A 24,137-nucleotide genomic window follows, 5' to 3' on the forward strand; every position below is an offset into this window, starting at 1 on the left:
TATATAAACAGTGGTCAACATTTTTTTTTTAACCCTTGCAGCTTTCTTCTCGGTAAAGGCTGCAAGGTTTGGCCAAAAGGCTGGTCAGGGAAAGCTTAAAGGTGCTGTTCCACCTAGATATTAATTTTTCTCAACTGTCACAACTACTGTTTCAAATGTCACAACGAATTATTATGTTCCACTCTGGTGTTCATGTTAACTAAACCTATTCTTGTTTTAAACTAAATTATCATTTTTTCTAGCCCTGTCAGCGCGTTCCCTCTGCACTGCTTTGGCTGCCTACCGATTCCTGGCATCAGAGACATCAGACGTCCCAATACTTTCGGCCATATAGTGTATTTCGGGCCATTTTTCGCAGTAAGAATCCCTTTTACGCGGTTGCATTTAATTATTATTTATTGATAGTGCAAATAAAAATTTAAAAATAATCCTCAAAACAATATTAAAAGTTTTCTAAAGTTAATTAACAATATCTGATGATACACAATCCTTAAATAATGAAACAATTCCCTCGAGTAGTTTTTTTATGTTAACACTTTTTTTCTGTTGGGGGAAAAAAAAGTCATTTTCAGGCCAGAAGTTATTAGTTGCTTTTCGACAACGGGACTGCACAACGGCCGCGTCTTTGTGTAAAATGGGAAGTGGTTTTGATGGTTTCCATCGCGGACGTCCCTTTTTCGGTACAGCGTAGTGTTTCGCATCTACTTTTCAAACGTTATCCTCTTGATCTGATGTAGAAGGCTGTCCCTTTCCATGTGCGACTCCGCGAGTGCCATCTTTGTTTTGGCCAGCTCCTGCTTCAGACATTCATTCTCTTCTAGAAGCTGCAACCAATAGAAACAAAGGATATTCACTATTGGGATGTATGAAGGCGACGAAAGAAAGATTTTTTTTTAAAAAAAATCAATATTTACAAAAAAATGGGGGATAAAAATAAGGAAAACGATTGCTTAAAATACACTTATTTTTTATTTTGACAATTTTTGGTAATTTCCATAATCTGGGAATTTTTAAGACCGAATATTAAATGATATTTATAAAAAAAACTGCCCATTCACCCTGAGACCTTGAGATTGGGGTAAAAAAAAAAAAAAATCCTTAGCGCTCAGTGGTAACATTATTTACACTTTTTAAGGTGATGTTCCACTTAGAGTTCTCTAGCATGCCTAGCGGATCTATCATTTAATTATTTCTTTTTGCAGCAACCTATCCGTTCCTTAAAAAAAAATTGGAAAGAGGCAAAATTGTACGTTTCATTTGTAATCATTTTAAATGACTAAAGAATTCTTTCTGGGAATTCCTATACATTCACCAGCACTGGGAATGTTCATAATACTGAATTTACTTTCCAGCAGAAAATCGTTAATAAATTGGTATTTACGTAGGCCAACCAAGATATCGCATCATGATTAAATATCATAATTAAACCAAATTATTAAATATTTAATTATTAAATATTATTAAATAATGAAATCACTGCTCGTATCCGTGGAAGATATTTTAAAGGGACACTCCGGCCATCATACACAGGTTAATGTGTATATATATATATATATATGATAGCCGGGAGGTCCCTTTAAACCGTTTGTTAAGGCATAGAGGTCGGGGGGTCTGCAGAATCCTCCCCTATGCATTTGCCCATTCTATATATTGGGGGGTGTCAGAGACATTAAACTGTCCCTTTAATTTAGCCAACGTGATAAGAAGAAATAGCGATGAAAGAGTGCAGCACACCTGTTCCTTAGTAATATGAAGCGGGTTCCGGCCCTTGTATGTGAGCAGCTCCGAGCGATCGGGAGGTCCAGGGGGGACGTCACAAAGCGTCTGCGTGCATTTCGTCGCATTGATTTTTTCTTTCATGTTTTTAGTGTCTTCGTGCTTAAGAAGAATAATACTGTTTAGCTCCTTGTGGTTGGTTGTAGTGTCAGTGCTTGGATCGGCTACACCTAAAAACGATACGATATTTCATTAAAAAAGGAGGATTTCGACCACTGAAAGCCCTACATGGTTCTACAAGCTGACTTTATATATTGTGGGTGCGGCATATATGGGATGGGGTGGAGCAAAGGTAAAAGTAGGCATGGCAAAGGGGCGGATCTATTATTTAACCACACCCCTTTGCTTTCCACAATACCCCCTAATACATTTTTCTTAACACGCAAGATCCCACCGCACCTCTAATATGGAAGGATCCATCATCGCACCGCTCTACGAAGAGATTCTCGATGTTCAGAATCACAGGATCCGGTTCGGGGTCGGTGTTATTATTCCGCGGGCTGTCATCCTAGAGAAAAAATATTATAAAGTGTCCAAGATCAGGTTTTATATCAATGAGTGCATTCCTATAGGGACTTTCTATCCTATCATAGGACAGCTGGGAGATATGAATCTGTATTACATACTTTGTCTTGTATACATTGGCACCCTTTTACCCACCGCTCGAGCTTAACGTAATCTCAGATAACCTGACCTCTCGCGGATCATTCGTTTTTAATAACGCACATTTATGTCAACCTGGCTTTGTAACCGGTTGTGCCACATAAGTCTCCCTGCTGATGGGCTAACGTGTAGAAATTCGTACGGTATGATGTAAAATTCCAATAAAAGTGTGTGCTTTGGAGAAAATATTATTAAATAGTGATTCATGGGATACTTTGTTATTTCTGATACTAATCTACCACAAGCCAGGCTACTTTTAGCTTTACGCTTCCCCCGGGATCTAGGGATATTGGAAATGTTATCATCTGAAATGCATTTTTTTTTGCCTGCAGTTAAGTAATTTTTTTTCTCCAATATCTGCGATTTGGCCCCCCGAGCAGCACATAACACGGGTCACATGAATTTTGCGTGGGACGAGAATCCACATTCCGTGTTCTGCCTGAGAGATTGGAATATACCGTATATTTTCTTCATTTTATACCTTGGTGTCCAAGACCCACATGGTGTCTACACTAATGACAATTCTATAGGATAATACCCAGGGTATATAACATACATACAAACATATAGATAGATAGATAGATAGATAGATAGATAGATAGATAGATAGATAGATAGATAGATGGATAGATGGATAGATAGATAGATAGATAACCTGAAACGCTTCTGCAAAAGGACAGAGCCTCCATGCACGTCTTCCACCCTTAATAGACGTAAAGGGCAGAGGCCAGAATAATGAGGGCAGATTTGCAGAGAAGGAGAGGCGCAGAAACACTTCTCTTTCTCCGTGAATCTGTCTGTAAAATTCTGACCTCTTGGAGTACTTCTACAAAAGGGCCGAGCCACTAGTGAATGAATATTTTGTCTAGTGAATGAATATTTTGTCTAGTGAATGAATATTTTGTCTAGTGAATGAATATTTTGTCCAGTGAATGAATATTTTGTCCAGTGAATGAATATTTTGTCTAGTGAATGAATATTTTGTCCAGTGAATGAATATTTTGTCCAGTGAATGAATATTTTGTCCAGTGAATTAATATTTTGTCCAGTGAATGAATATTTTGTCTAGTGAATGAATATTTTGTCTAGTGAATGAATATTTTGTCCAGTGAATGAATATTGTGTCCAGTGAATGAATATTTTGTCTAGTGAATTAATATTTTGTCCAGTGAATGAATATTTTGTCTAGATGGTCTCCAACATGGAGTAGGATTTGTTTTTTGTTTATTTATATATATAATATACACGCCCCCAAGTTACCTTGAGATGTATCCTGGCATTCTGAACTTGGATCTTCATTGGCATAACCTCAGCCACGGCATCATCTTCCACAAAATGCCGAATGTTTGCCAGAGAAGACGTGAGGAACTGGGAGTCGAAGTTGGTCACGTGGCACTGTAGGAAGCCATTTTCAGCAGCCAGAGGAGAGTGCTTTTTAGCACCCGGACCCGTCTCCAGTCGAAGGCTGATCTCCGGGGATGACTTTCTCTCCTCGGTCGGTTTACTTTCTGAACCTGAAGAAGACAGGACATACGATGAACATATGAGCACTCCCGTTCTGTGAAACCACCAAGATGCCTTTCGTGTTAAAAAATATCCTTCCCCTCTTTACTTCTAAGAAGGGGGCATGGGTAGGTTGGTGTATCTAAGGTAGAAGATCCCAATATACTGTCTGTACCCCCTGATGGTGGCCATGCTTAGCGTTAGTATTTACGATCGACGCTGTAGAGAGGGACTGTCGCCCATCAATAGCAGCGGGAACATTAAATAAAAGCATTTGGGGTGACGGATTATTTTATAAATATTTCTGAAATAAATCCCTGCCATTGAGTATCCATAATCAACTCAATGTCCACTCTTTATGTTAATAATAATAATAATAATGATAAAACATGAAAAAACAGAAACATGATTATACAGAATTATAAAAAAAAGCTGGATAAACAGCAGTAAATTGTAATTTCTAACACCTGATAACATCAAACGGGACGTTGAGGGGATCAATGGATCCTTCAAACAATGCAGACAATTCACAGCTGCGGAAAGGGAGCAGCGACAACATGAAAGAAGATGGAAAGAGAACATATCTACTCAACTAGAGGAGAGACGATAACGGATGATAAAAAGAGTCATAAAACGGGAGGGAGCGCTCCTACTGATCTCAATGGGACCACTTTCCTGCCAACGATTGGCCGCTTCGAGTAGCCAATCAGTGGCGAGAATCATCGGACCATGGAGAAGAAGGTACACAGAGGTTTCTGTTTCAGGTTTCATGAGGAGGAGTAATTGGGGTCTCTCTCCCCGGGTTCTTAATATTTTTAGGCTAACCTCCACTGTTTGGGGTTCCTCCAATTTTGAGTTGACAGGAGAGTTGCAGTTTCACCTCCCTGACCTCACTTTACATTATGAAGATCTCCACTCTAATGAGTGTCTGCTCATTGAGTAGCTTTGGCTCACTCTGTATAAAGCATTTTTATATGAGTGAGATTTCTTGAGAGACACCTCACTGATTGAACTATACATGGTGCAGGACCAGAGAATTTTGCCAGCCATGGCCCTTTGTTAATGCATAGGGAGTTCGGGGCATTCAAATCACAGACCTCCTGGCAACTCTCTCTCTTTAGTAAATAACTTTTTGCGTGTCCCGGGCAGCTATGATATTCGATCTAGCAGTGATGGAGAAAGTCCACGTATTGCTAGGACCCAAGCGCCAGCTCATGACATCAGAGCGTGTCATTGGCGACCTGATAGTCTGAAGCAAATGGATTTATATATCTGTCAATCCATGTGACTGTGTATCCACCCCCCTCTCTAGTTATATATACACACAACCATTCAAAAGTTTGGGGTCACTTAGCTGTTTTCATGGAAAACAAGGACATTTCTGGCTGTAACATAATTGCAAAAGGGTTTCTAACCATCAATTAGCTTTTTAAACTTAAACTTGGATCAGCGAACACAACGGGCCATTGGAGCACAGGAGTGATGGGAGTGGTAAAGGGCCATTGGAACACAGGAGTGATGGGAGTGATAAAGGGCCATTGGAACACAGGAGTGATGGGAGTGATAAAGGGCCATTGGAGCACAGGAGTGATGGGAGTGATAAAGGGCCATTGGAACACAGGAGTGATGGGAGTGATAAAGGGCCATTGGAGCACAGGAGTGATGGGAGTGATAAAGGGCCACTGGAACACAGGAGTGATGGGAGTGATAAAGGGCCATTGGAACCCAGGAGTGATGGGAGTGATAAAGGGCCATGCTCCCAACCATTTACCTCCATGGGGTGAGATATAGCCCTGGTAGGTTTATTTCGCACATTACATAAACCAAGAACATACACAGAGGCCCCTTACTCATGCTCCGGCTGTTGAGATATTGCCAAACGCCAACGTTTCCCAGCTGGCTTGGAACCACTTGGTTAACTTGTAAGCAAATTGTCGCATCTTCTCCTTTGATGTCAATTCCACAGTTGACATCAAGTAGTTTAAATACTACCACAGACACCTGCGAAAAGATAAAACAACAAAATAACTAAATACGAGCTGTGTCTAGAATAGCATAAATCCTCGATGACATCACAATGTTTAGTATGTTGCATCATGCCTTTTATTACAGCAGGATTTATATTTTTGTTGTTGAATTTATTCACTTTAATTCCATTTCATTTAAAAATATTGGTAATAAAATGAATCTCTAACTAAACCGACTGCCGTATATATAAGTTCAAAAAAAAGATTTTTTGAGGATATAGCCGCTGCCGCCTGGATACAGTCGCTGCGTAGCTCGCTGGAATAAATAGGTATTTTTTTTTTTAAATAATTGGACTCACTCCAAAGTAATAAAGGCTAAAATGTATCAAATAAAAATATTCTGCCATCTGTTATCTTCCTTGACATAAGAAAAAGGTATTAGGCAGAGGCATGTAAGGACACGCGATGCACATCGCTTTCTGATGGGTAGAATGTGGGAGGCCTAAAAGATGTGAAACCGCATCACACAGCTGTCAGCCGGAATAATAAACGACTAAAACGGAGGAAGATTGCTGCTTCCATGCTGTACACCTTTCTTTATACATTATATATATATATATATACACATACACACACACACATACATACTACTGTTGAAAAGTTTGGGGTCACTTCACTGTAACATAATTCCAAAAGAGTTTTCTAAACTTCAATTATCCTTTTAAACTTGGATCAGCGAACACAACGTGCCATTGGAACACAGGAGTGATGGGAGTGATAAAGGGCCATTGGAACACAGGAGTGATGGGAGTGATAAAGGGCCATTGGAACACAGGAGTGATGGGAGTGATAAAGGGCCATTGGGACACAGGAGTGATGGGAGTGATAAAGGGCCATTGGGACACAGGAGTGATGGGAGTGATAAAGGGCCATTGGAACACAGGAGTGATGGGAGTGATAAAGGGCCATTGGAACACAGGAGTGATGGGAGTGATAAAGGGCCATTGGAACACAGGAGTGATGGGAGTGATAAAGGGCCATGGGAACACGGGAGTGATGGGAGTGATAAAGGGCCTCTGTACGCCTATGAAGAGATTCCATTACAAATCAGCCGTTTCCAGCTACAATACTCATTTACAGCATTGGGACCCCAAGCTTTTGGACAGTAGTATATATATATATATATTACATATAATCTATAAACACACGGTGACGGCAGGTAGATTACCAGGTCATTCTTTGAGTCCTGTGTACTTTCGTATACCGCACTCATCACTTCTGGGGAAGATGCGCAATAATCCTCGTTCCTCAGCTCCGCGCTGCCTGCGTCCCCTGCGGACTGATAATTCAGGGAGGAGAAACCTTCGAGCGCTGGAGCAAAACAGGACATTATATTACTTTTCAGAAGATACATAAATAAAATGGATGAACAATACTGAAGAACTTGGCTTGCGACGCCAATATATTTGTATAGAATGTGACGGCAGATCGGCCCCATTCGGCCCGTCTAGTTTGCCCGTTTTTCCTCCTGCTGTAAAGACTCGAACCTTAATCAGTCGTTGGTCTCGTCTTAGATTCAGGAGCCATATGCCTATCCCATGCGTGTTTAAATTCCCTCACTGTATTATCCCCTACCACTTCTGCTGGGAGGCTGTTCCACTTATCTATCAACCATCACATCTGAGCCTCTGACCCTCTAGTTTTAGATGATGATCTCTTGTTCTAACATTTCTCCTCCTTTGAGGTTCAAAAAAAATAGGATCTCATTCACAATTGAGGGTTTTTCGTTATGAATGAAATAAATTAGTACCAGCAGAACAGAGGCCAGCAATATTTTCTTTTTAAACATATCTGAAAAAGGTTTTCGTCAATTCAAACCAATCATGACTTACTGCCTTCTAGGTGGTCACTCCCATCACTCTCAGCTAGCTGCTCATCCAGCATGTTGCTGTCGATTGATATATTGTCCAGCGAAAATTGCGACGGGCTCCTTTTCATGTTCTTGTAAGAAACAGAGAAGATAGGTGGATTGGAAGAGCAGCGATCCTTGGGTGTCCCACTTAGGAAAAATACAGAGATAATAATAATAATAAAAAATAATAATAATAGAGATAATAAACTTCTAAGTACAGACAATGGCAGCAAGGGCACATCTTGGCCCGTCATACAGGGGAAGCTCACAGGGACTAAGCCTTTATAATATGTAGTTAAGTCATTGACATTAATGGTTTCAATACAGGCAAACAAACCTGCAAGGGGGGCTAAATAAACCCCAGCTGTGGGTAAAGGCAATAAAATAACGGAAATGTCTTCAATCAGAATATTTAAAAACATTTTGAAAAAAAGTTCCAAAACTAAGGAGTCTGGCATCTATAAGGATATAAAAACCAGACGTGAACTTATTTTTGTCCACAAGATGGCGCACAAGCAACACATCCAGCTATGCATATACTTGTATCTATATCTATCTATCTATCTATCTATCTATCTATCTATCTATCTATCTATCTATCTATATATATATATATAGATATAGATATATATATATAGATATATATATATATATATATATATAGATATAGATATATATAAATAAATACTATAATTTTTATTATATATATATAATAAAAATGATAGTATTTATTTTTATCATATATATATATATATATATATATATATATATATATATATATGATGGACCAACAGATTCTCTCTCAGCATAGGCTACAATCAGCGCTATGGAATTTGATGGCGCTATATAAAACAATAAATAACAATAATAATAATGCAGCCCTGGATGTTGTGATAGTTCTGTATCTTCGATATCCCAGCAAAACCTCAGATGACTTTTGAAGGCCTCTATGAGATATATGGCAGACGGTGGCAAAAACTTTTCCGTCCCGACCATCTTTTCCACTAGCGCCACTATCGTGTTACGGTAACAGCGCGACATTTCATATACAACAACATTACACATATTTAAATTAAGTACACTTAGCTTATATCTGAGCCTTTATAAACATTGTATCTAGTGAATTTATTGAGGCCACGACAATAATATTTTATAGGCCATATTGCATACCTGATATCTAGAGATACGAGGTGCTTCTTCGAGATGTCTGACCCCTGTGGATTTATAAGCGGGTCTTCTGCCGAGTCTTGTCCATTAATGTGATTTTCTTCAAGTAAGTTAAACGGGCAGGGCATGCTGTCCACCCCGTGCGCTTGGCCGCCGTCCTTAGGCGTGCTTGTAATACCCGGCTGGCATGGGACATCATTGTCTGCTTTCAGAGAAGATGCATCAGAGGTAGCTTCCAAACTAGGACTCCTTTTCAAGAGCGAGGCGTCACTGGAGGATTGCGAAAGTAAACATTCTGAATCTTTGAGGTCGGGTTTCTCATCAAGAGAGATTAAATCAGCTTTGCCCAAGTCAACGTCTGCGTTGATTATGGTGTCGCTCGAAAGCTCTCGTGACGGGGATAATGTCTTGCTGCCCACTAAAGGACTCTCTTCGTGTGACAGAGATTTTGAAGGGTCCTCCTCCGGTAGGGGATGCAGCAACATGGACACTTCGGCACTCTTAAGCAACAGCCCTACAGATATCTTGGTCTCCTCTGCCGGTTTGCCGTTCACAGCCTCTACGTCCTTCTGAAGGTTCTCCATTACCTGTTTGAGGGATTCTTGTAGTAAGAGAAGGAAAACATACTGATAGTGATTCATTTGCGCGCTAACGTGCTTCTGTATGTGAGCCAGGACGTGGACGTCGGCTTCGGCAGCCTCACGCGCGCAGGAGATTTCTAAACTGTTGTCCAAGGACTGGGACTTCTGCAAGGAACCGTTGACGCTGCCGGTCTCCGTGCTATAATATTGTTTCAGTAACTGTTTGCGTTGCAACCTGCCGGCAAAGTCCGTGGATTCGCTTTTGGAAATGCCCGACGGATTGTCCCTGACCGCCAGCGTCCGTTTTTGGGACTGCAGAAACCGGGCCGGCTGGCAGATCCAGGCAGAAAAGGGAAACGCGTCGACAAACCCAACGGGTCGGCCTTTCCCGCTTTTTATTCCTTCGTAATCAATCCAAAATTGGGTGAAATGTACAGCCCAGATGTCTCTAGCAGCGGAGGCCTTCAGTGCGTTGGAGTCCAGTTTGGGGTAGACGTGTCCTTTGTAAATGTCGTGCATCTGCGTGTCTTGCTCGAAGGCGTGCCTCTGAAATATAGGATGCAGGAGGTCGAAGCTTTCCCGCGATCGCGGAAAAGCGCTGAACGACTTGGAGAAGAAATCGTAGTCCTTAAAATCCTGGAATATGGCTTCTAGGTCGGAACGCCTGCAGTTGGGGGACTGTCTGCTGTTGCTGGCGATCATTTCGGAGGTCTGGACGCTGATGGCCGTGGGCTGATCGTGGTGGCACTCCATCTTCTTCTGAGACGGTATGATAAACTGCAAAACAAACACAACATCAACACGCGTGAAGGGTTGCGTGGCCCTAGAATGACATCACGCCTCAAGACTTGTGTTGTCTTCCACCGACTTCTAAACCACTAAACTCTTATTAAGTCTCGAGGCGTTAAAATGCCTTGTGGTGGACATGGGTTCACAGGTCAACTTGGCCCAAAGTGGTCTCTTCTATGGGTTGGTAGACCCTTTATCCTTGTTACAGACGGGTTTACAGATGTCAGGTAAAACATCTCAGATACAAAGCGCATGTTCAAATTAGACAAACCACATAGAATACCAAGCTGGGAAATATTCAGCGTGTTCTGGCGGACATTTTGAATTACCTTCAGCATCAGCCCATCCACGCGGACGTCGACGTGCTCGTCTGATTTGGAGCTGTCCGTCAGTTTATACATGGCCATAAACTGGTCGAGACTTTGCCTCAAATCCAATACGAACTGGTTTAACCACAGAATACTTCGCTCGTCCAACGTGAACTGCAGCGCGTTAAGCTGTACATAGAGGTTGGAATTCGGAACTGTTGGTAAAGAATGACAGGTCACTCGTATGTATATAAAACGGAACAAAATGTTTATATCGTAATAAATGATGTTGTTCAGCCCTCTAAACTTCATAGGGCGGCACCTCTGTGACACCAAAAGAGACGAGGTCCATTAAAAGGTATATATTTCTCCAGTGTTAGAGTTTGAGGTAGCCATCTAGCTTTGGTTGGGGTATTTAGATTGAGGAGGTTTTCAAGATGGTACATGACATGTGGCCAAAGGGCATGTTATATGAAGAGGTCTGCTCACTAGCCTCTAAGTTTAGCACAGGTAGAAGTTGGAGGAAACTTTAGTTGACTTGTGGCAACTAGGTGTGGGATCTCTTAACTCTTGTTAAGTTGGTCAGATGTCTTGAAGACCTCAAGGTCACCTCCAGGAACGTGTTCCTCTCCCATTACTACTCACGCATCAACCTAAATAAAAAATCTTACTGAAACTCATGAGACCTAAAGATTCTCCCACCAAGAATCGCTAAGCTGGACCTTTAAAAGGAACAGGGACGGTCTCAGGAGACATCTTCAGTTAGAGGGTAGGCCCCAAAGCTCACTGTCTAATCCCATGTTAATTGGCGAGGTCCTAAAACTCTACTAGAATGTACGTCTGATGATCTCATCAACGGCCAGAGGCTGTTATTTTCTTTTTTTTGCCTGAATAACCACAAACAACGAGTCTTACTGGGGAAATTCTTTCCATCGGGAAAATAATATTCGGTGAATTCAATATGAATTGCGGACATTTCCTGAGGAAGATACAGGCTCTTCTTGTTGCAGGAAATCATTGTTTTCGGGGACGCCCGGCACTGATCTGCCGTAGAAACCTGAAATGACATCAGTGTGGAAGTGAAAAGATTAGAGGATACAGTGGGCTTTATTTACTAAGAACAATTCCTGAGGTAAAAAAAGCCAAACTCGGTTCTCCCCCTGGAAGCCCCTTTTAGTCAAGCTGATTTCCTCAGAGGGGCTCTTTATTGCCTGGGTGGAGCTGGGGGCATGGCCTGTGTGTAGCCCCTCCCTCCATTATCCAGCACCACCCCTCCCAGCTAAAACATTCAGACAGATTGGGAGAGCTCCAGGTGAGCTAATCCTAGGAAGTTCCCAGCTTTAAACAGGGAGCTGTTACCATGGGAACCAGATGTAAAACACCACATTTATCGCTCTGTATAAATAACATAGCTTTTTTATTTTCACCAAACTCCAAAAAAATAATCTTCTTCCCTGTAGCGCATTTTATTATTTTTTTTAATAGTGTACAATACAAATATTCCAAAATAAAATATTATATTTTATCTATGGACATTAATATTGTAACAATATATATATATATATATATATATATATATATATATATACTGTATATATATATATATATATATATATATATATATATACAAACAAATTTATAGCAACATAAAATGGCCAAAGGTGTTTACCTGAAAAATATTTAGGTCAGCGAGCCGAACTACAAATGAACTGGACATGAGCTTCGACTGCGGCTGCTCTCCGGGGGATTTGCCTTCAAGACCTGTAACAGGGTGACAGAGACCGCGAGTCAAACCAGATTAAAAGCGTTTTTCAGATCACATGAGTCCTGCACCGGTATTCTCCATTCACAGAAACGGCTCATCCCTCTTTAAAGTGACAAAAGCAAACCAATAAAAAAAGTAAAAGGCAACATCATCAGATCTGCCAAGTTGTTCATAGCTTTTGAACATCGGGTGAATAAATACTAAAGAGACGGAATCTAGTAAAAAAATCACTGGAAATGGAAGAAACCTCGAACCACCAACACTAATATATATAACAAGATACCAGCATAATTATTTGGATTCTTTGGAAAGGATTTGTAGAACAAAGTTCTATAGATAATTGTTTGATTTTTATTTTTCTACTTCTATTTTTTTTGTTTTTAAAATTCTTAAATTTGGAACGGCAATTTTTTTTTTTCTAAAAGAGAAAGTACAGTGTTGCCCCACAAAATGTTTTTATAAGGAGTTATCTTTGTAGACAAACGGATAATATGTATCATTGTGAATTGATTTGGCCGCACCAATATAGAATTATTTTGGTGTGTTTGAAATAGATCAGCACTCAAAGCCTCGTTCGGCCCAATGAATCCAGCACTGGTGAAACAAGCTTAGGCTCAAAGCCTGATACGACCCAAAAAAGTCACGTGGGGGGGGGCGCACCAAGCGTAAGCCTAAAGCCTGATCCGACCCAACAAGCCAAGAATGGGGGAGCCGAGCTTGAAACTCAAGCCTGGCTCAACCCAACACGTCAAGTGTTGAGAGAGGCAAGTTTAAGCCCAAAGCCTGGTTTGGCCCAACAAAGTCAAGTGTAGTGGAAGGTGGACAGGCTTAAACCTCAAGCCTGGCTCAGTTAAGCAGGCCAAGTGTGGAGGGAGCCAAGCTTAACCCTAAACCCTGCCTCAGCATCAGCTTCCCATCCTTCCCACATATGGGACAGCCCAGTTTGGTGGCATCTAGCTTGGACAGCTGTAGGTCTCTGAGACCCTTGTGCTCTGCCACCAGCAAACCATTCCGTTCAGTGACTTGGTTGTCGTTGAGGACAATGAGAAGAGAGGAGAGCGCCCTGAGGAACTTCAATTACACAGAGGGCAGACTATTTCTTTAAAGATTGCGCCATCTCAGAGATGGCGGCATAGTCCATAGTCAGTACCTGCAGGTAAGTAACCATAACTATGTGATCTAATGGGAAAGTCTTAAGCAGTCAAGCCCCCCACGTGGTCCTAACTACATACCTGTCCCGTACTGCTGGGAGACGCTGGGAACAGACTTTGTTGGGGACGCAGAACTACGATCCTTAACAGCCTGCCTCAACAAGTCCACGTTGGCATTAAATTCCTGCAGCAGCTCCTGCGCCCAGGAACATCTTGTCTTCGTGGCGTCTCCGAAATACATCCAGTGGCTACAACTGTCCCCTGCAAAGGAGCAAATTCTTTATAGGCGACATATAAAGGGTAATAGCTGAATCCGCACCTTTTTACCAAAACTGTAATAATCTATGGAAATACCTATAGATGGTCCTTGTTGCTCATCAATCCGTGTAGCTGGTTTGGAGTTTAATTTTAGTTTATTATAGTTTATATAGAGGAGACCGCTGGCTGCGTATGGCAGACCCGAGCCGGTCAGACCTGGAGTGGCAGGTCCAGTGGGGTGGCAGTCCAAAAGTGGGGAGCACATGGCTCTCTTGGGTGATGGGGTCCCCGGTATGCCACTGCTCAAAAGAACCATGGGGTACATGGAATAAGAAGGACCACGACGGTGTAGTCATGTGACACAAGGAGTGAGCGCTGATAGGTTGGTAGGCTTTGTTGCCATAATGTTTTCTTTCTTTTACATGCCAATGCGTATTTTTGCCAAGGTGGTTAAATAATCAAAGAGGTGGTGAGGAGGGATTTGGGCCATAAGCCTTTTCTATAAGCTTTACTGCAGTTCCACGTATAGCCACCAGGGAGAAAGGAGAAAGAGGACTTTACACACTGACTGTATTCTCTCTCTCTCTCTAAAAATTAAAACAAATATATAAAAAAATAACACTTTAACCACAAACTCTCTCAATTTTCCAATATAGCTTGCTCAATTTTCTGCTCTTCTGTCTCGTCTTCGATTCAGGAGCCATATGCCTATCCCATGCATGTTTGAATTACCCCACCACATTAGCCTCTACCGCTTCTGCTGGGAGGGCGTTGCACTTATCTACCACCCTCTCAGTGTGTATTTAAAAACAAGCCGCACAGTAACTACGTCCCTAGCAACCACCCAAATGCGTGAACACGTAACTCTTAATAAGTCATGTTAGGATATGAAGAATTCTTACCTGCTCTGTGATACGGGTAATAATCCACAGTAAGATGGCTGAAAGACAGCTGCATCGCGCCTCCGCTTATTCTCCGGTCAAACGCTACAACAGAACGCAAACTTTTGGTTAAAACCAACTGGACAAAATAACGACCGAGTAATAATAACCACAGGAACGCAAACAGATTATACAAAGTAACCTCGCATTGTGCAGAGCTGCGGAATATGAATAAATAAAATCAATAAACCAATAAATAATAATAATTCAAAAAGCTTTCTTCTACAGCAGCAACGCGTTTCCAAAAGTCTTTGTTTTTAATCGCCACAACTCTCCATTTACCAAATAAACACCTTTGTGTCATGTGACAACAATGTTGAATTATCTAGTCCTTGAAAAAATATTATTAGGAAATAATTTGACATTATTCAAGTATAATTTCCGGTGGGGGGAGGGGGGGAGAGAATTGGTATTAAAGAGTTGTGTGGGTGATGTTCAAAATTATATATTTCTCATATTATATATATTAAAAAATATTACATTATTTATCATATTAAAAATAAATCATATAAAGACACAGTGCAACTGGAATAGCTACTTTATGTTAAAGATTAACAGATGTCATGTTTGTTTAAAACAAAAGAATTCTCTGGCAAAGTGCTAAAGTACAAATTACTGGGGCAATTACAGTAGAATTTTTTTTTTTTGTGATTATTCCAAATTCAGCATTTTGCTCCACAATTTCTATAGTTTTGCCTTTACCGACATGGTTCTAGGTGCTGACCAAAAAACCCGCCAGCCGTTGGTGAAGTAAGACTCTAAGGCCATACACAGCAAAGGATTATGGGAGTCACCAACCGCTAGAGAGTACCCGTGTCGCCTCGCCGTGTTAGCCACAAATTCTAAGCCCTCGCTTCTTCTCACCTCTTTCCGGGGAGTGGATGTCATCGCATATGTGAAGATCCAGGTGGGAGATGACTAAATGATACGAGGTCTCTTTGACGTCGAAATCTCTGAAGAGCTTTAAAATGGCCTGGTTTTGCTCGCTGGGCGCAGAAGGTTGCTGCGTCTTCACCTGTTGGGCGCTGGCCGGGGGTGCTGGACTCTACCAAAAACAACAAAGGCAACTCTCACCAATCTCTTCCAACCATATATATATATAAATCACACCGTGTCAAAAGAACAGGGGTTGACCTGTCCCACATAACATCAAAAGACCACCTGACAAGGTGTGGTTCACCATAGGTTCCGTTACCTGTGCCGAATCGGACACCATACTCTTCCTCTGTTCCGTGGATTTCTCTATTGCTTCGCTTAGGGACTTGGCATATTGCACCATGGCTTTTAATTGGGAGTCCGTCAACACCCACAACAAATCATCCAATATCAAGACCAGCTTCGAGGCCACCACGTTGCAGTCCTTCAGCTGTAACACATATCTGAACGTTAATCATATATATAAAACACACATCACACGGCCATGGCTACACAATGGCAGACACACCACGCTCCCCTTCAAAATAGTAGACTATAGAGTAGTAGGTCGATTTACGACATGTTGGGCAGCGACGTATTTTGACCCTAGCCGGTCAGATCTGGAGTGGCAGGTCCAGTGGGGTGGCAGTCCAAAAGTGGGGAGCACATGGCTCTCCTGGGTGATCAGGTCCCCGGTATGCCGCTGCTCAAAAGAACCATGGGGTACATGGAATGAGAAGGACCACAACAGTGTAGTCATGTGACACAAGGAGTGAGCACTGATAGGCTGGTAGGCTTTGTTGCCATAATGCATATTTTTGCATTTTTTTTATATTTTTATTTTTCTAAGAGAAAAGTTAGTAGGCGCCCACAATATCCCCCCCCCCGAGTGTTATTAATTAAAGAATCGCACCGTTTCTTATTTATGTGACAAGCAAGGATTGCGTCATCCCCGTAACAGATTCCAAATGGGCGAAGATGGCGAAGAAAGAGGCAGATGGCGAAGCAAGCACACATTTTGAAGATTACAGATATTAAAATCGCACTCACCCTCCTCTTCAACGTGACTCTAATTTTGGACTGATTAGTAATTAAACGGACAGGAGCGCTCATTATTTCGTGGTCGCAGCTCTGAATCGCGTCTGCTTCTATTCTGAGCATCTGCCAGTTGATCTCTTTAAACGTCAAGACCTTCAGGACACAAAAATTAAAAATATATATAAAGATCTCCACGGAAAAATGGAGTTACGGTAAATCAGATATTTCTTTTAATCCTGTAAAATGTACAGAAAAAAATAAATAGAAATAACGTTCTGATCAAATAGCGTTACTTTACTATCATTACATGTACGAGGCTCAAAATAACCAAGACAAAAACACTAAAGGCAAAAAAATGTAGCATCGAAACAAATGAATTCTGAAAAATTAAGGAAATCGCACGTTTGATCTTGGATGTTTTATTAAGAGAAAAAGAAAATAACTTTTTGTATGTTATAGTTTTTTATTATTATTATTATTATTATTATTATTTTTATTTTTATTATTATGTTTTTGGTGGAGTTCTGTGCAATTTTTTCAACGTTCAGAAGAAATTAAAACGAGAAACCCTTCTTCTTGGCTTCTTCTCTTAAGTACAAACTTAATTTTGATGTGGCCCCCTACGGCTAGTACATACCGAGCCTTAAAGTGGTCACATTGGCTTTGTTTGGTTTTTAAAGACTTCTGAGAACCCTGAAGGATAAAAAGGTTACCTCTCCACGAAGAGGATCCTGTATGCGAGTGAATCTCAGGTCTCCGTGCTCCCACTGCGGATTGACGCTGTATATTCTCAGCTGGGAGAGCTCGAAAGAGGCGTTGAAAGCCTTCGCTCGAATTCGGATTACTATGGAATTCACAGAGAGGGAGATTCCTTCAACTACTTTCTCAGCAAAACCATATTCACTGGAAACAAAAAGAAAAAATGAAATAAAACATTGAATACATTTTTGTCGCTTCCTCTCTTGCCTCTACTTGTTCTTTCTTAATCAGCGTCTCCTCTTGTCTTCTTTCTTCGTCCGCTTCTCCATGAACCGCGAAAGGGTGGAGCCTCTGGGCACGCCCTCTCCCCCCACTGGAGGAACGGGAGAGGCTTGTCCCCATGGCTCCACCCTTTCGCGGAGGTACTCCAAGACACCAGATAGATTTTAGGAGAAAGAGCAAAGGATTCTCTTTTTCCCCAAATCCATCTGCAATATTCAAGCTTCTTGGGGTATTTCTGAAAAAGGGTGGGGGCAGGGCGGGAAAGAGCTGAGGTTTTGCCCTTTTGCGGAAGTTCCTTGATAACGGAGCTAATAACAAGGAGAAGCAGACGAAGAAAGAAGGCAGAAGAAAGAAGAGGCAGATAGTAGAGGTCGAGTATCCCTTATCTGAAATGTTTGGGACCAGAAGTATTTTGGATAAGGGATAATTTCAGATAGCGGATCTGTCTTCTCACCTGTATCCGCTCGGTTGTTCAGGCTTCTTCTCGTAGACCCAGAGCACTTTCTTTCTGTTGTTCATGCTTCTTCAGAGCAAGAAGAAAAGAGAAAAGAGAGCGGAAGCGCTCTCGGGAAGCTTGAACAATGGACTGGAAGCACTCTGGGACCACGAGGAGAAGCCGGAACAATGGGGCAGACAGCAGGGAAAGTCCGTCATAATTATCCCTTATCTGAATTTTCTTTATTTAAAATACAATTTGGATTTCAGATGATTTTGGATAAGGGATTTTTGGATAAGGGATACTTCCTGGGACACTGGACTTTAGGCTCTCCTGTTGATCACCAGCAGGCACCTGCCTCCTGCCTCTCGGTTCTGTCTCCTTTTCTAATGGAGTGTCCTTTATTCCAAAAGCAGCCACTTTGGGGTTTCCATATTCTCGGGATATTCGATATTCTTTATCGCCCCATCTGAGGGTTTTCATTTCTCTCTTCCTCGCTGTTTAGCTCTAAGCATCTACCTGTACGCCGCTCCAACCTTTGCATAAATCTCAGTTAAAGCATTCGACGAGACTAACCGTTTAGCGAACAAACTGAGCCGTAATAAACAAAACGCTTCTTATTCAACAGGTCGCTTCACAGCAAGTCCACTTCTCAAGCAGCCATATCCGTGTCAATAATTGCACACAGTCACGTTTATTTAACAAAGTTTACAAACACGAATGATCCTACTCTAATTTCCCCGAAGCGCAGAATCATTCAAATATTGAAGGAATTTACACTATTTTTCTATTACTAGCATCAGGTTAAAAATACGTTTTAAAAAATAATGTGTTTTCATATAATATAATGTTTTCAGGCAGCTGCATATTAGCCATTTGTATGAGTTCTCTCTCCGTTATTTGAGCCAAATCTACTAGACAAATACCCTGATTCCTTATCACACTGCCTTATGGCAGACCATAGAATGGCTCAGTCTTAAACACACAGCTTGACGCTCTGACTAATGAAGTTAGTTATGACTAGGACTATGGAGGGACCGATTTCAGTAGTATTGCCTTAAGGAATCGGATCGGTTGTCAGTTGACAACAATGGCGGCTTCCAGGTCGGCAGAGAAAGGAAGTTTATTGGGACAAAATGGGGCGTTGGGGTTGAAGAGAAAATAAATAACATTTTAAATATTCTGTGTTGTTCAAGATCCCATTTTACTCACCTCTGTCCGGACGCCGTAACAAGGGGCGAAGGACCGTTACACTGCCGAGGCTCCTCGCATGTGCTCATTTCCATAATAACTTTGTCCAGGGACTAACAGATAAATAACACGGATCATTAAATGGCCAATTACTTAATGATTAAATATTAATTTCTAATGTGAATAATTATTAAAGAAAAAAAAAAGTACGAATATATATAATATAATCACATAAAAAATAGACCAATAAGGCATTACCTTCTTTGCAATGATACATTTGTCTTTAAGTGTTTTTTTTTTTATACAAAGCCATAATATCGGCCATTTTTAAAATATCAATAAAAGGGTAAATTAAAACAAAATATTATTAAAATATTATTAATAATAATATTAATAAAATGTGTATTAATGGAGTATTAATTATTTCACATTAATAATTATCGCCTCCCATGCCATTCTTAAGAAACTAACCAGACAGATGGGGTGAGTCTTCAGTTTTGTCCATGGTATCTGAAATTTAAAACAAAAATACAGATTATTTTTATTAATTTTTTTTTACTTTGAATCAAAATCCATCATCCTTTCTACGAATCGCTGATGGTTGAGCGGATACGGACGCTGGCTTTTATAGTGACGGAGATTAAATGCCTTCCAGTTAAAAACGACAGCAACGTGTTATTCTTTAAAAAGGAAACCTTCCGGGAATTAGACCGGAATTGATTTTACAGCCACAAACAGGAGGTTATCAATGACGATTTATAAGAATCGCCGTGTGCGCTACAGATACGTTATTAATAAACCCACAAAATAGTTCAACCTATTAAACGAATAATCATACGATTCTAAGGTGTTCGACATTCGTTTTACCCAATGGGTTGCAAAAGATCTAGAATTTAAGGGTTAAATATATATTTTTTAAGGATCTAGGAATTGATCCAAAAAGAAATATATATAAAATGGTGCATTTATCTAACAGGACACTCCGGCACTTTCCCTTTAAACATACAATTTCCCCCAAAGACCTATAATGTAAATTAAAAAATATATATATATATTTATTCACAAAGAACCAATCAGGTAGTTTTTCAGTAGCGTCAGAACAAACCATATTTTGTGTGTGTCATTTATTAATATGCCGATAAACCTACCCTGATGGAGGCTTTGTTGCAGAAAACCTTGTTGATGGCCAACCACGTGGGGAGGTCCAGCATGTTCTGGAGAACATCTTCATCTAGTTCCAGGTTGGTCAGCTGACCCTCTCCCTTTAGCGTACTGAGGTTGATCTTGTCAGGAGAAAGATTTTTTGTGAACCTATATAGAATATTAAAACAAAAATTCTGTTATAACCAGAAAAGGTTAAAGACCATATTTAATAAAAAAAAAATAAAGGTGGACACTCAAGAGACTTTAAAATCACCCTGACTTTTCTGGAAGAAGTTTAAAGTCCCTGCCTCTTTCTTAACCGATAACATAATTGCCCGTATAATCAATAGTTGGGCTGTATTTGATGGACAGCCGGTGTCCTAGCCTACTGACTAGAGTAGGAACTCCATCTTCCAAATTTTCAAACTAAAGCTACCAAAGAGATCTAGGTAGACCAGAATAAGTTCTAACCACTGAAGGAGAAGGGCCACCATGCTAGGGAAGTGCACATAAGCTCTTCAGGGAAGAGGTCCTACGTTGAGTGCCCATTGATGAATTTGCCAAGAGCTCCATTTCATACTCAATAGCCCCTAGACATGAGGTCTCAACCCCACTGCGTTGACGAACACCTGCAGTCTAAAGGGAGATCATAAAACAGCTACAATGCTGAATTGTGATCAAGAAACACAGCTTCTCCAAACCGTCCATCTCCATCTTTACTTTCAAAAATCTGGATTGGATTACAAGAACTTCCAAAACTACCGAGGATGGAAATCTTCTTCCGATTACACGGAAGAGATCCAGTTAGTCAAGTTTCTAAATTTACCATCCATAAAAATTCTCCGTGGAAATCTGCAATTACCCATAATGAAAACTTGCAAATATGCAACCAGCTGAGCTCATTCCTTATTGATGAAAGAAGACGGATACGTCATTCTGAGTGCACATTTACAAGTCTACTTCAATGTGATTGCTCGTTATACAAGGGCTTAAAGGACTGTTAACAATAAAACAAACAGAAACATTTGTTATAATCGAATGCTTCCTCTCCTAAACATTTTTTAGGCCGTACAGATGACCGACACAGTTCCCCCCATTCACTCAAAGCGATTTCTTATTGAAACCAGTAGCACCAGTTACAAATAGGAATATCCAGGTTATTGAATCATTTTAGAACCTGTGGGAATCAAGAGCGCCAACCCCTCCGTCCCTCTTTCCTCCCCTGCTGATTCTCTTTTCTAGGAGCTCAGAATGTTTGCTGGGTACAAAGGTTCTACAGCCATAAAAATCACGATAATGTCTATAGAAACAGCAGAAATCGGGTTTATTAATTAAATGTGCATATAAAACATGCCTAAATGAGCTAATATTAAGCTCAGTAGATCACATAAAAGTCACATAAAAAGTTTCAGCAAAGCCCCACCCCTAGCCACACCTCCAAAACAAAAATGTCCATCTTTGGGCATTTAAAACGTAGGGAGGTGTGGTTTCGGGTACACAATAGTGGGCTTCTATGCTTTAGAGTAAAGGTCGTTGTACCCTATCTCTAATGTCAAAATATGCATCTAGCATTGCAATATAATATTTAAAAAAAAACAACATTAATCCATTCCAAAAGCAGAAGTAAAGATACTCCGATGGCATACACACCCTGTGTGCTGATTACACACATAAAATCTGAGTAAAAGGAAGTGAGCAGCGTCATCGCAATGTGTTTCAGGCGCAGGGGTAATGCGGGAGGAATTTCATTTCAATTCCGTTCCATGTCAACACTGGTTTACTCAACCCTATTCTTAGACTCCGGGCTCAGTGGACAGATTCGGTTCCAGGGTTTGTTTCGCAACAGTAGATCAGCAAAAATCAGAAAAAGTTTCACTTCCAAAATGATACCTGGGAGACACCGCAGGATAAAAAAGAGATTATAGAAAGGGCATAACACCGGAAGCGGCGTACACCAGGAGACTGCACTGTACACAAATGCACAGATTTGGCACCTTGTCATGCCTTTGGTTTCTTTTTTATTATTATTATTATTATTATTATTATTGTACACGTACAACTCAAAGGTCCCTCTTTCAAGGGACTCTGATCCATGTTTGGTTTCAGGTTCTTTTATTATTGTACACATACTAGGTCTCTTTCACAATGGACCCTGATCCACGTGCCCCTCTTTTCCTCCCCTGAGGGTATCGCGGTGTTCTACAGCCCTAAAAGTCACAACAATGTGTATAGAAACAGTAGAAAATGTGTTTATAAATGACATGGTGTATTTTCTGTTTCTAGGCACCTTCTACAGAAATTCTTGATAAAGAACCCACTCTAAATACATCCACCAGAACAAAAATGTTTGACCTTTTGACATCGGGCGAAATGTTATATTTGGTCGGACACCAATGAGAGATTCTCCATTTGGCAATTTGGGAAGGTTGTGGAACAATCGACATACCTTTTTCTGGTTTCCCAAATGACCCTCTCCTCGTCCATATACAGAGATTAAGGGGCAAAACACCAAGCATTCATCCCCTTCTAGGTAATCTAGCCTTGTGCAATTAATAGTTGGGGGGACAACTAATGCACCTCAACTAATAAGTGGTCCTAGGAACAAAGGTTTCTTCTTTTTTGCTCTTATTTTCTATTTGCATGCTCATTTTGGGCTGCCAATTTATTTGCCCTCTGGTTCAGAGAAGGATTAATAATGTCAAACACAAAGTCGAGGTTAATAAGTAACCTCACTAAAACAGAATTCTGGTTTACAGAGACAATATGTTAGAAGACAGTACTTTGTACCTCTGTCGTTGAGGGCTATCAACAAAATCATAATAACACAGTCTACTTACAGTAAATGTCAGATATCCGAGAGCTAAGAGTAACAACTTGAAATTAATCATCTTGATTAAGCTCATAAAAAAAAAACCTGAAGTTTTGCTTCATGGTCACCATCAAAGATGTTGAAGGCCTAAAGGAGAATTCAATACAAGCAATTTCAAGACAAAATAAAACTGTTGTAGAGGCAACATTTTAGAAACCATGGCTACCGTATGGGATTTGTCAAGCCCTTACTACTGGAAAGATCATAAGAAGCTACCACCATTCCAGAAGCATCAAGGGTAGCGGGTGGCTTTTTCTCCAAACATGTATCCCAATACCTAAAACCATCAATGATCGACCTTGAGTTTTTTGAAGCAACGTAGAGGAGCTAGACTACTGTCCGCCATTTAAATTAATCTTACGGAAACGTGATCTTCCCATCGGTGCTGGAAATTAAAATCAAATTAAAAGGAAACTGTATCTAGATTCTGATGATTTGATACTTTTTTTCATCCTACCCTAAAACATTGACCCAAATTGTCGTGCATCAAACCGGATACCTGTTCTCAGGAACGGAGATTAAGGTCTTAGAACCTTAGGTACAAAGAAAGGAATAATACTTGAATAACGTTTCTGGGATGCGTATCTGGACGAGATGTAGCAGGAGATAGAGATCTGAACACTTCGTAAACTGTATGTATTTCATTTCCCCAGAGTACCCAACTGTATCAGATTCACATAATTGAAGTCATCTTCCCAGTTCCATGTAAGCGAGAGCTCCAAGAGGACAATGTTTTATAGTCTTTTATTTGTGATATGTTAGTTACATTTACTCCTCCACGGG

General features: G+C 40.7%; 1 protein-coding gene across 1 annotated transcript in view; it reads right to left on the reverse strand.

Annotated features, from left to right (window-relative positions):
* Nucleotides 1-378: 378 nt before the first annotated feature.
* Nucleotides 379-24,137, reverse strand: part of BLTP3B (bridge-like lipid transfer protein family member 3B) — a 33,137-nt gene continuing 9,378 nt past the window's right edge. Inside the window, exons 2-21 of the mRNA XM_053465640.1 lie at nucleotides 20,491-20,653; nucleotides 19,814-19,852; nucleotides 19,364-19,455; nucleotides 17,448-17,637; nucleotides 16,747-16,887; nucleotides 15,977-16,147; nucleotides 15,646-15,826; nucleotides 14,743-14,826; nucleotides 13,664-13,843; nucleotides 12,336-12,427; nucleotides 11,582-11,723; nucleotides 10,688-10,881; nucleotides 8,992-10,346; nucleotides 7,802-7,968; nucleotides 7,138-7,280; nucleotides 5,793-5,943; nucleotides 3,700-3,953; nucleotides 2,176-2,284; nucleotides 1,735-1,946; nucleotides 379-824 (exon numbers count right to left, since the gene is read on the reverse strand). Of these exons, the coding sequence (XP_053321615.1) occupies nucleotides 702-824; nucleotides 1,735-1,946; nucleotides 2,176-2,284; nucleotides 3,700-3,953; nucleotides 5,793-5,943; nucleotides 7,138-7,280; nucleotides 7,802-7,968; nucleotides 8,992-10,346; nucleotides 10,688-10,881; nucleotides 11,582-11,723; nucleotides 12,336-12,427; nucleotides 13,664-13,843; nucleotides 14,743-14,826; nucleotides 15,646-15,826; nucleotides 15,977-16,147; nucleotides 16,747-16,887; nucleotides 17,448-17,637; nucleotides 19,364-19,455; nucleotides 19,814-19,852; nucleotides 20,491-20,653 (4,183 nt within the window). The 3' untranslated portion in view covers nucleotides 379-701. The remainder of the gene's footprint in view (nucleotides 825-1,734; nucleotides 1,947-2,175; nucleotides 2,285-3,699; nucleotides 3,954-5,792; nucleotides 5,944-7,137; nucleotides 7,281-7,801; nucleotides 7,969-8,991; nucleotides 10,347-10,687; nucleotides 10,882-11,581; nucleotides 11,724-12,335; nucleotides 12,428-13,663; nucleotides 13,844-14,742; nucleotides 14,827-15,645; nucleotides 15,827-15,976; nucleotides 16,148-16,746; nucleotides 16,888-17,447; nucleotides 17,638-19,363; nucleotides 19,456-19,813; nucleotides 19,853-20,490; nucleotides 20,654-24,137) is intronic.

The sequence above is a fragment of the Spea bombifrons genome, chromosome 4 (genome assembly GCF_027358695.1).
Source record: "Spea bombifrons isolate aSpeBom1 chromosome 4, aSpeBom1.2.pri, whole genome shotgun sequence".
Taxonomy (NCBI): Eukaryota; Metazoa; Chordata; class Amphibia; order Anura; family Pelobatidae; genus Spea; species Spea bombifrons.